The 12,128-nt window shown below is 36.1% G+C and overlaps 2 protein-coding genes across 2 annotated transcripts; both read right to left on the reverse strand.

The window, feature by feature from the left end:
* Positions 1–2,749: 2,749 nt before the first annotated feature.
* On the reverse strand, positions 2,750–10,188 carry LOC149222418 (uncharacterized). The gene is made up of 4 exons (XM_089383102.1): positions 9,441–10,188; positions 6,847–6,993; positions 6,597–6,722; positions 2,750–3,102 (listed from the first exon to the last, which is right to left on the reverse strand). The coding sequence occupies exons 1-4, from the start codon at positions 9,450–9,452 to the stop codon at positions 2,905–2,907; spliced, it is 483 nt and encodes a 160-aa protein (XP_089239228.1). The 5' UTR covers positions 9,453–10,188; the 3' UTR covers positions 2,750–2,904.
* Positions 9,612–11,015, reverse strand: LOC149222419 (uncharacterized). The gene has a single exon (XM_089387593.1). It carries the CDS (start codon positions 11,013–11,015, stop codon positions 9,612–9,614), a length of 1,404 nt encoding a protein of 467 aa, XP_089243719.1.
* Positions 11,016–12,128: the final 1,113 nt, after the last annotated feature.

The following is a 12,128-nucleotide window of genomic DNA, read 5'->3' on the forward strand; positions in this document are numbered from 1 at the left end:
TTGATCAAGGGCTTGGAGCAAAGTTCCTTGTCTTGTGTTAAGCTCATTAAAAAATGAAACAAGGGCCATGAGGATAGTTATTTTACTATGGAAACCTCATTAAAAAATGAAATAGGTATCCATGAATAGAGTTATTTTACTTGAGTTAAGCTCGGTAAAAAATGAAACAAAGTGTCATGAGCATGATTCTTTTCCTGTGTCAAGATTGTTAATTATAGTCTTTGATTAGATCTCGTAAAATCCCAGTCGAGTCTTTCACTTGATCTCGTAAATAAAACTTCATTTCGTCCACCTATTAGTAACCAGTAGTCTACTTAGGTGAATGAAATGAGGCTTGGGGGGCATGTACCTCGAATTGAGTCTTTATGCTGGGGGCATGCAAACTTATCTCAGGCATAGTTTATCTTTGTTTCAAGGCTATGTAAAAATGAAACCATTACCACTTTACATCTCGTGATTGTCATTTTATTAGCTGATTTTTGCTAGACGAGCCTTGGTTTTTTCATTCCATGATCACCATCTTTTTTGCTGACCATATCCTTTCACTTGGTTGTTTTACCCTTGCTTGGGGAACATCTGTGATTAGTGGTCTCTTGTCCTTTACATGTTTTGAGTAGTTCCATCATGACTGGAACCAGTTGTTATCCTTTTATACCATTTGTTCCTCCAGAATGAGTCCTCTTTCAGCTCTTTTTAGACTCCAAAAATATGAAAATATTGTTGAGTACTTGTTGTTTCTAACTCTTAAAAGTAAATGAAATTATGTCTACTCAGTATAAGTTTAACCCTTTTCTGAACTGAGATAGACTATTTTACAAAAAGGAATACCTTGGTCGACATGGTCAAGAGGTTCTCTTGAATATTATTTTCTACCTTTTCGGCTTCAAGAGACAAATTACGAAAAGCACTACAACAAAACCAGCGATTTGCGCCAGATTTAGCGCCAGATTTTAGTGCATTTTTTTTGTAATTGTGATGAGCAACCTGGCGCTAAATCTGGCTCTATTGTACAATTTTTAAAGCGTCCTTTTTTGCACCTGATTTTGCATCCTTTTTCACACTAGATTTTGCATCATTTTTTACACCAAACTATGCATCATTTTTTGCATCAAATTTTGAACCAAGATTTGCATCTTATTTTATGACAGGTTTTGCTTCTAGTTTTGTGTCATTTTTTGCATCTATTTTCATTCTCTTTTGCTTCCTATTTTGTGTCATTCTTTGCTTCCATTTTTGCACCATCATTTGCATCAAGTTTACACTGTATTTTGAATCCAATTTAACGTCTTTTTATGCATCCATTTTGTGTCAGTTTTTGCATCTAGTCTTACGCCAGGTTTTGTATCTAGTCTTACACTAGTTTTTGCTTCTATTTTTGCACCAGATTTGGTGCCTATCTTTGCACCATGTGTTGAATTTGATTTAGCACCAAATTTTGCATCCATTTTTGTGCCCATTTTTGCATCTTTTTTTGGACCATTTTTTACATCCACATTTACGTTTGATTTGTCTCCATTTTTCCCATCTCATTTTGCACCATATTTTGCGTCATTTGTTTCATCCAATTTTGCATCATTTTTAACACCATCTCTTGCATCTAATGTTACATCATTTTGAGCATCCAAATTTGCATTTATATTTGCATCTTATGTTGAGTCATGTGTTGTGTCCACCTTTGCATCTTATTTTGTGTCTAATGGTACATTCAATTTAGAGCCATTTTTTACGTCTACTTTTGTATTTTTTTTTGCACCAAGTTTTGCATCCAATTTTAAGCTATTTTATGCCCCTTTTTGCACCATTTTTTGTGTCTACTTGTGTCCAATGTTGCACCATTATTTACACCGACTTTTTCATCCAATTTTGCATTTTTTTGGTGTCTAGTTTTACATTGTTTTCACCATCCAAATTTGCATCTTTTTTTGCCTCATTTTGTGTCCACATTTGCATATAATTTTGTGTCTGAGTTCGAGCCTAAATTTGCATGTGATTAGGAATCATTTTTTACATCCAATATGGCATCCTTGGTTTCACCTTTTTTCAGCCCCATTTTGCATCTTGTTTTATGTCTTTCTTACATCTTTTTTTTTTCCTTTTTTGCACCCAAGTTTGCATCCCAAATTTACACCATTATTTGCATCATCATTTGGCATATTAATTTGTAACGTTTTTTGCTTCTTTTTAACGCTCAACTTTGCATCTTATTTTACATCTAGTTGTTGTCTTTTTTTGCATCTAATTTGGTGCCCATTTATGTGTCCTTGTTATTGCCCAATTTGATATCCTTTTGTATGCCATGTTTTGTTCCCTTCTTTGTGTCAACTATTGCACAATTTTTCACTTCTAATTTAAAACACTTTGTATGTCAATTGTTTGCATTTTGTATTAATTCCTAGTTTAACATCCAATTTTACTTTCAATTTTGCATCCATGGTTACATCCGCATTTGACTTCTTATATAGAGTATATTTTTCTTTACATATATGACCCCCTTTATAGATTCATAGTGAAATATATGATAGTTTCTAAATATCATTAAAGCAGATATCACAATTCAAAATCATTTGTAAAGAAATTTAAGAGAAATTGACAACATCCATCCAAAAAAATAACAATGTGTCATTAACAATTTTCAAAACATGTATAAAATAGCAACATAATACTAATAAAATCAGTATTATTTTTAATCAAAACAAGTAAAATTCAAATATGATTAACAAATCAAAATATTTCATGAATATCGTTATTCTACGATAAATTAACAACATACATAAATCAAACTCATCGTATGATTACAAAATCAAAATGTCTCATTGATATAGGGTAAATTCACAACACCCATCTAAACATAACAATGTCATTCTACACAATAATTTCTTCATAAAAAACAATGCATGTGCATGCCTAGCTACCACCACCAAGATCATCCTCATGATCATCTTGACCATCCTCATTACTCTGATCCACATCATCACCAACACCGCAACTATCATCATCATCTCCTCCTTCACCACCATCATCCTCATCCTCATCCTCATCATCTCCTGATATATGTTGAACATAATTTGGATCATCGTCTTGGCAATCATTACCTATAGCATTCTGACAAAAAAAAATCAATATTACATGTTAGTATTAATTACATAACACAACGCATGTTTTTGTTATACAATGTTAACCATAAAATGAGGTAAGATATACTAGCATTTGCACCAGATGTTGCAAAGGAAACGTCGTAAGGCATAAATTGAAAAATACAAATACAACAAAAGAATACTTTGATAAAGAATAAAAATATATTGAATGCTCAAATCAATGCCCCATTAACTGGAAGCATTTAGTAGACATATCTAATGCAGAGACAAGCAAAAATATATAATTCTTCAAATTCTAGATGGATGCAATCACTTAGTAATGCCATGTTGAGAACCTTCCTCTACTTGTAATATCCTCTATCAGGGGCAACCTTCACGCCTCTACCTTATATCAACACTGACGAAGTTAGCAATCCCATTGGCCCATCCTATTTATCTGTCAAGTTTGAAGCATAAGGCAAGTGACTGGACACTGGTATTATACAATAAGCTGAAACCTAAACTGAACTTCCCCCATGGGCATGACGGACAAGAGATGGGGCTTTTCTTAAATAGAAGAGATAGGGCAATCTTTACATCCCTACCTCATCAACACTGATGAAGTTAGCAATCCCATTGGCCTATCCTATTTACCTGTCAAGTTTGAAACATACGGCAAGAGACTGGACACTGGCCAATCCTATCAGATATCCCTCTATCAAAGCAACATTCTAATGGCCCCTGCTACAATTATACAATATCTAGAGAGCATCATTAGAAACATCCTTTGGAGAGATAAAAATGAAAACAAGTGGCCTCTACTCCATTGGAAATGGGTGGCATTTCTTAAATAAGGTACGAGGGACAGAATGCAAGATCTTTTTAGCAAGGTCCCCTATACGAAAATCTATTGATACTATTGATGGAAACACACTTTGGAATAAATCAATTAGAAGTATCTGGTGTGAGGCAAAAAATAGAAGAGATAATCAAGAAAATATGTATGCCTAAAGGTTGTATAATCTACAACGATGTGCTTCAAAGTAAAATTTTATCTAAGGTAGACACAGAAGTTTCAATTCATACAAAATTAACTATCAAATTGTTTTGTTTAGACTCTTAGAGCTAACTTTAAGTTTTAACAGCAGAAGATCAGACAGACCAGTAGTTTAGGAACTCTGCACTCCTCACCATTTTTGTATACTTATGGAGAAATTATAGATTTGTCAGATGGATGAAGATGTTTCTGAAAGCATCATTTTGCAAACATGCAAATTCTCCTCTGCGTAAACAAATAAAAGCTGAAAAAAGAGAAGAAACCAAAAAAGGGGTAGAAGTATAGGCCAACCCAATGTGAAATTTCAATATAACCTTCTCTAACCTTGTCTAATTTCTAAACAACACATTTAACTAGTCATTGATGTCATGTTTCCTCTTTGATGCTTTACATCAAATTAACTTCATCTAACCCCAGCAAGGTAGATGTGCCCACCACACCACTTCATGAGAATGTGTACACAGTTGTACGTCCCTTCATTATCTCAGATGATGCTTTTACTCTCCACCAAACTCCTCGCATGAGAAAAGCAATCTTTGCAAGGTCTCAGTTCAGATTTGGGAAGCTTTGCAAAGGCACATTGTGTTGTTTCATGATGGTAAATGTTATTCATGAATGGAAATTTCTATCTGATTATGCTGAATCCAGGGCATCCTCTGTTATTCCTTGCTGCTTTATGGTTTTTCTGGTTTTGTTTATGGTGGTGTGAGGCTTTGTCGAGGTGTGGTGTGAGAGAGGGACCAGACCATCTTGGGCTACCCTCCTCTTGGGATCAGCTCCTACTCAGGTCTCTTTATTTTCTTCCTCTCGTCAAGTCCTTACTCCTCAGTTGGCTGGGGCACGCACTTCTGAGGTGGATTCTATCTGCAGCAGGGCCTCCTCAGGGCATACATAACCCCGAAAGCTCATCAATTGCCGTGTGAGTTGGAACTAGCATTTGAGGGTGGGAAAATGGCAATGGAAATTTGAGAGGTATCACTGCTTCATTGCTGAAAGGTCATCTATCAAGAGTAGATGTACCAGTCCCATTACAACTAGACAGCTGCAGGGAAGGGTACTCCTTTCCAAAAATGACACTAAAAACAAAATTCTGATGATGATGAACATGATGCAGTTGGAATTTAAAGCCATGGACAAGCATTTGACAAGGATAAAAGCAGTCTTACTGCATGGCAAAGGCCCAACTCATCTAGACAGTCCAGGTGATCAAGCACCCATAGATGTGGAGGTTTCCACCTCCTAGTCTCCTCATGAAAATTTATGTTTTCTATCTTTACTATTATAGTAGGATTATGTGTTATATTTTGTGGCTGTTAAGCCAAGGCACTGTAGGCTTTTTTAGAACTCAGTATATTTTTTTAAAATGTATATTTTTGGACAGCAGACCTCCTGTATTGCCAATGGTCCGGTTTCCCTAGTGGCAGACCAGAGGCATACAGAAGGTTGGATCATATGTGATCATCAACAGTTAATAAAAGGCCTTTAAATTACCTCCCCACCCCCTCCCAAAAATAAAAAATAAAAATCATCTATAAAGTTTAGAAACTCAATTATTGAGAAGATTTTTCGGCATAAATCACATCATAAATCATTTGTCGACGCGTTCCAAACCAACAAGTGTGGTTCATCGTCAGGACAAGTTGAAGATCCAGACCATGGCAGATTATTTTCCAACTAGCAAAATTAAATCACAACTAGGTTATTATCCAGCTAAGATTAATCAGAAATCAATTTTTTAAAAGTATGTTCTTATCAAGCCCAAATTTAATCAAACTTCAATTATACCCTGAAGATGAGCTCTGCAGTGTGGTCAAAAAATTGAGGAATAATCTACTCCAACACAGCTCTCCTCTTGAATAAAATAATGTCCAGCTACCTGAGCTTTAAAGTCATTCTAACCTTTTGTATGGAAGATTTATAGAATTCATTTCCATTTTAGTTATAGAAAATCCCAATAAAGATAGTGATTGATTTCATGTTTGTACATATGTAATGAACACTTAGCACAATAGTATAGCTCAGTTTGCCCAACCCTTTCTACAGAAGGCATAATACCCAGGGAGGTTACAGGATCTATTCCCAAGTAGTTATGTCCAGTTACCAGCTGGTATTTCAACTAGAAGTCAATTCCATTCCTCACCCAAAAAAAAAAAATACAGGGAAAGGAGGGAGAAAGGGGGATTCCATCACTCTGACAATGTACCAACTTCCTCACTTGGAACAGTTAATATGTGGGCAAGTTAAGGGAACATCTTTCTCTGGGAAAATTAATATAAACAATTACTGATGCAGTTACCTCCTTATAATGGCATAAATAAAAATTTTGTTGAATTAATGTTTGTAAGGAATTATCTTTGTAAGGTTCCAATTTTGATGTACGGGCAGAATAAATTATAAACCTATCCATCAACCAAATGAGTCTTGCAAAAAGAAAGAGATAAAGAGAAACTATTCACAAAACTTACCTTTAGCATTTGATGGCCTCCACTATCACTGGTGCTGAAAAGTTGCAACATCGGTGTTTCTTTTTGCGAAGGAGAGTGAGTAATTTCACTGCCTTTCTCAAAATTTGATAAATCACCCTCCCAGTCCTGTAGTAGTCACAAAGAAACATCTTAATATAATGAGGCATTTTCCAAACAAAACCTTTTTAAAAATGGTGCATTGGATAAGGTAGCCTACGTCAGAACACTGTATAGGTCATAGAGGGAAGACCTGTAGCTGCTCTCGGATGGCAGGCACAACCTTATCCAAACTGTCAAAACAGCATGGCGCACTTCCCGACTTCACATCATTGTATGTCGAATCTATGCTTCGAATAAGACACAGTAGCTCTTTTGAAGATACCAAAACACTTAATACCTACAGATGAAAACAAAATATTACATTAGAATACAACAGACTTTAACAAATTATAAAACCGGTTTTCTGGAAAAGCAAAGAATAGAGGTAACACTGCAAAGGACACGTTCAGAAAAAGATGTTATTGCCATTACATATCTCAGTTCTAATGATACAATGAAATACGCATGGAAATTCAACTGTGAATAACCACAGTCCACCCTTTTGAATCCCATTTGATATACTTGTCAGAAAATACATTAACAAACAAAATTATACATGTACTATGAACTCCAGTATAAACTGACATAAATCTCAGCCAAATACCAAACCTGTTGAAAATTAAAGTGATCATGAATATACAACGAAAATGCACGAATGTAAATTGGATTTCAAGTATTGTTTCTATCTGGATAAAAGAAACAAATTAGAAATAATAACCACCAACTGCTACCGTTATCAAAGAAGTGAACTTGTTAGAAGATCAAGCTAAAACAGTGAAATATTGAAATCCAGGAACATATTCAATAAGACATTAAAAAACAATCATCAAACTTGGCAGGAAACGCAAGGTTTCAGGCAAGACCACTGCCCACCCAACCATGATCCACCTAAGTAACATTGAGTTGCACTCACTTCTTATGTGACTTGAGAATGGATTACGAATGCCGACTATTGGCATATCAACATTATCCAGACAGTTATAGGGAAAGATTTGAGAAACTTAGGACTTCAATTTTCTTTGAAAGCAACAGACTTACTACACACATTCAGGACATTTTTTGGTCAGAAAATCATTATGATTTACCAGCATGGATCCATCTTAAGCACGGATTCACATAAGTTGATATTCACATAAGTTATTGATATAGATCTTCAAGTCTTACTACACACATTCAGGACATTTTTTGGTCAGAAAAGCATTATGATTTACCAGCATGGATCCATCTTAAGCACGGATTCACATAAGTTGATATTCACACAAGTTATTAATATAGATCTTCAAGTAATTTATTTATATAAAGTGTTAACTTATTTTTTGAAAAGTATAAGGTTTAAACATCTTACTCGCATAATTTTTTTTACTTCTAATTACTTTACATGAAATTATATTATAGGTCAAATGGATAACTAATTAAACATGTATAGCATATTCTTTTTTTCTTTTTTATTATAGCCAACATTACTTTTCTATTTAGAGAATATTTTATTTTTATTTTAAGAGGGACACATGTCAACTCTAGAGTCCAAGTTGAGCACGGACATACTTACACATCACGTTCACACTGGGCTGTAAAATGAGCCTCCTAGCCCAATTATACTATAAAGACAGCAAACATGATCACTCCCAATTTGTGTTGAGAACCCTTGACAGTGCATAAGAATATACCAAAAAACATTTTCTTCAAAATTGCATAGTCAAACCAGGTTTGGGTTGGGATCACAAGTTTGTCCATATCCATTCAATATCTATGCCCATTATACAAAGTTAGCGAAGTACCTATCAGATGTAAAATGCAAAACTCAATCCTTCTTTGCAGAACTCGTCCAAAACATGAAGCATATAAATTGCTCGCTGAATTATCAAATAGAAGTAACTTCAGTGCAATGACATCAGGCTGAATTTACCCATTGTTTCTCGAGCAATAGACATGATAATTTATGGAAATGACCCTCCACAAAAGACTGTAAATAGATGGTGTGCTTAGCTATTTGATTGGAAATCTTGTCTACAACTATTTAAACTACAATGAATTTGTCAACATAAAATAATAAGTTGGATAGGTATTTTTCAGACACAAAGCATTTGAGATCCAAAAAATAGACGCTAATCTAAATGTCTCTAATTTAAACCACAGACAATTATTTGTTTGTTGAATTAACAACCAAATTAAGTTTCAATAACACGACGTAATTTTCACATACAAAGCATTTGAGTGCAAAATAAGAAAGATAGTTTAAACGCCTATAAAATAAACCAAGGACATTTTTTGTTTGTTAAACTAATAAACAATTATATCAAATTCAAGCCTACATTTACATGCATGAAGACTGCTCATAACTTAATCTATCAGGAATGGATCATTTGTTGTTAATGTTGAATTTTTCTGTTAATATAGCACTGACAGCAAGGCAAATTCAATATTTAAAAGGCAGCAATCTACATTCGGATCTGGACAACACTTTTTCTCCTTTCCTGCTATGTGATTATTCCCATGCAAGAGGAAGTTCCAACTAATTGATTTTCACACTTCCAAAAGTAAATTCCTCATGTCTGAATTTTCTAGATACAAAACCTAGGTATAATAATCCTAATTGTTGATCCTACCTTGAAATAAGTACCTTTAATCCACCATTGGATCTTGCTTTAAATAAACATGGGGTCTTGCTTGAAGTGTCAAAGTTTATTCATCTATTCCTTGCTATTATCAATAAGACATAATAGAATAAAGGAAAGAGCAATGCACCTTGTGAGTCATCTGAAGAACTGCCTTGGTATTGATGTGCACGAACTTGTGGGCAAATACAAGAAACTGAACAACAAGAGAGCTATAAAAAGGATAATTAGCCAGAACATAGTTTTGCCAATGATCATTATATCCATAACAACTTTCTTTCGTGCTTCTTTTTACTAATGATCACACAGAATCAGTACCAGTCTTTTGCTTTTGAAGCAAGCTACCTGAAAGTGGAGACAATCGTTGATCCCTATCCCTAAGCATCTTATTCTCTGCCTCCAAATAATGATCCTCTTCGAGAGCGGGCATCATTTCGCCTTCTTCACCAATATTCCAAGGCTGTAAATAATCCAACCATAGATCAATAATGTGTGTAGCCTTCTTCAGACAAGCACCTACTGGCCAATAACTGAAAGCTCGTAATATAAACCTGTACAAAGGCCTCTGTAACAGAAGGGACCATGTAGCAGGCACAACCAAACTACTCCGTGGCAAGGAAAATGACCTCAATCTCAAGGTATCCATTTGTGATGCAGCTCTCCATCCAGAATTCAACTCTTCTTGAGGACAACACAAAGTACTGCTTACATAATTGACCAGTATTTTCACAGCCTCTGTGATTTCTACACTGGGGAGACCATACCTATGATATCGATTATTAACAGGTAACAAAATACCAAAAGACTGGCAAACCCGTGAAGGTAAGGGCGAAAAATCGTCATTCACTAACCAAAACTGTACAAAGGTATGAACAACAAACTCGGCACGAGAAAATATCGATGGATTCTCCTCGAAAAAATGATGTACAGACACACTGGGAGCACAAAAATTAGATATAGGAACAAATTTGTGTAGATACAAATTCAGAAGATGCAAATAAGGGCTAGAATTGAACTTCACAGGCCTTCCATTGTCATGGCTACCGTGCAAACTATGCAGAGAAGATGGCCATTTCTCGAAACGAGACCGGGAAGCCTTCTTAAACCCCAATTTCATTTCATCCGAATCCGAACGATGCATAATATCATTATCTTTGCATACAGCGTAATAAGCAAACCAAAACATAAAATACTCAAATGCATTCAACTGCACCTGAAATCCTCCTCCATGGTCGTCCTCCTTCAATCGGTCTTTAAATAAAGCAGGGCAGACTTCAGATAAGATATACAAACCCCTCTCCGACTGAAGCATGTGACGAATCCACGCCGGAAGGCACTCGGATGGAAACACATAGCGAACCACATTTTCCTCGTCTGCGGAAAAGATTGACGAAAACAAAGCTCCAGACGGCGAGAGAAGATTTACGACCGCATTCGCGGAATGCTCAGAGGTCTGCGCGATCCATCCGCCAATGCCGGACGGCTGTAAGACCTCCTCGAAGCCGAAGATCTTGCGGAGCAGAACGGGGAAGCATGTTATGTAAAAATGCCTGGTCTGATCCCAGCTGTGCCTATCGATGAAGGATTCCACGACCCGGCATGAATTCAAAATATCAGACGATGATGAGGAAGCATTCAATAACAGCGAACTTAATTCTTGGGCTTCGAAAGAGAAATCTGTCGAAGGTGAAGAAGACACAGCCATTGCACCTCAATTTTACAGTCTCTCTACTGATCCGGTCGGAGGCTTAAATCCCGAGATAAACCCCTTGAATCTTCCTGAACCCTCATGCAGAACCACTAAACCCTACACTACATCGGATCGCAGCACTCACTGATCTAGTATTATAGGCATTCGAAGGTGGGGATACTCTTCTCTTTATTTCAAAATATTTGCACCGCCTTAAGTAGCTTTTCAACTTTTGCCATTTCCCTTGAAAGACGTTAGTGTGGGGTGGGGAAATTATGTTGTTTTTGAGGAGTTTTTTGGTTTGTGGGGACAGGGCCACTCTTTATGTGACCATCCGGGCAAGCGAGGCGGTAATCTTAAGTTCTTGCAGGGATATCTTATCTCTTATGGATTAATATGATTATTGATACTCTCTTATGAATTACTTACATTAGTGATAAGGATAGGGGATTAAAAATTTAAATATAATAATAAATTATATAAAAATAAATAAAAATTTGATGGGGTGTTGAGATGTGTGTTAGGTTACTGAGCGGATTTGTTATTCCGTTGTCACCCCAAACATTAAAGAGAGGGATAGTGTCACCCACATTTAATGATAATGCATTGTTTTAATTTGGAAATCTTTGAAACTTCCTCAATTTCCTACAATTGTTGGGGTCAAATTGATGATATTTGGTGTCAATGTCGTGTTGTCGGGTTATCTATGGGATATTTCCTCTGCGGCTTCTATAGTAGTTCCTTAAGCAACGTGGAAGGTCCAAGTTGTTCTTCCATGTTGGTTTGGCCTTCCATCCTTCACTCCATTTCATGAGCTAGACTATCTACATTTTCCAAGTATTGGCAAGGTTGCATGTGGCCCGCATACCCACTGGTGGGAGTACCTGCACTTAAACTCTTCTAGGTTTATGGGAGCTCAACTCCAACAAGTATACTAGTATTGTCTTTGCTCTTAATTTTTTCCACTGGGTCAGCTACATTTATATTACTTTGGTTTGCTTGGTTTAGGATTCTTTGGGGAAGGTTCAACGTGTTATCTAGGGGTGAGGTAGCCTTGTCCTCCTCCTGCCTACGACAATCTTCCTCACATTGTGTCTTGGTTTTACCATTCCTTTGCAACTCCTTTAG

Source organism: Pinus tabuliformis, chromosome Q (assembly GCF_031772625.1).
Source record: "Pinus tabuliformis cultivar Carrire ecotype Pingquan chromosome Q, CPIR1, whole genome shotgun sequence".
In the NCBI taxonomy this organism is placed as follows: domain Eukaryota; kingdom Viridiplantae; phylum Streptophyta; class Pinopsida; order Pinales; family Pinaceae; genus Pinus; species Pinus tabuliformis.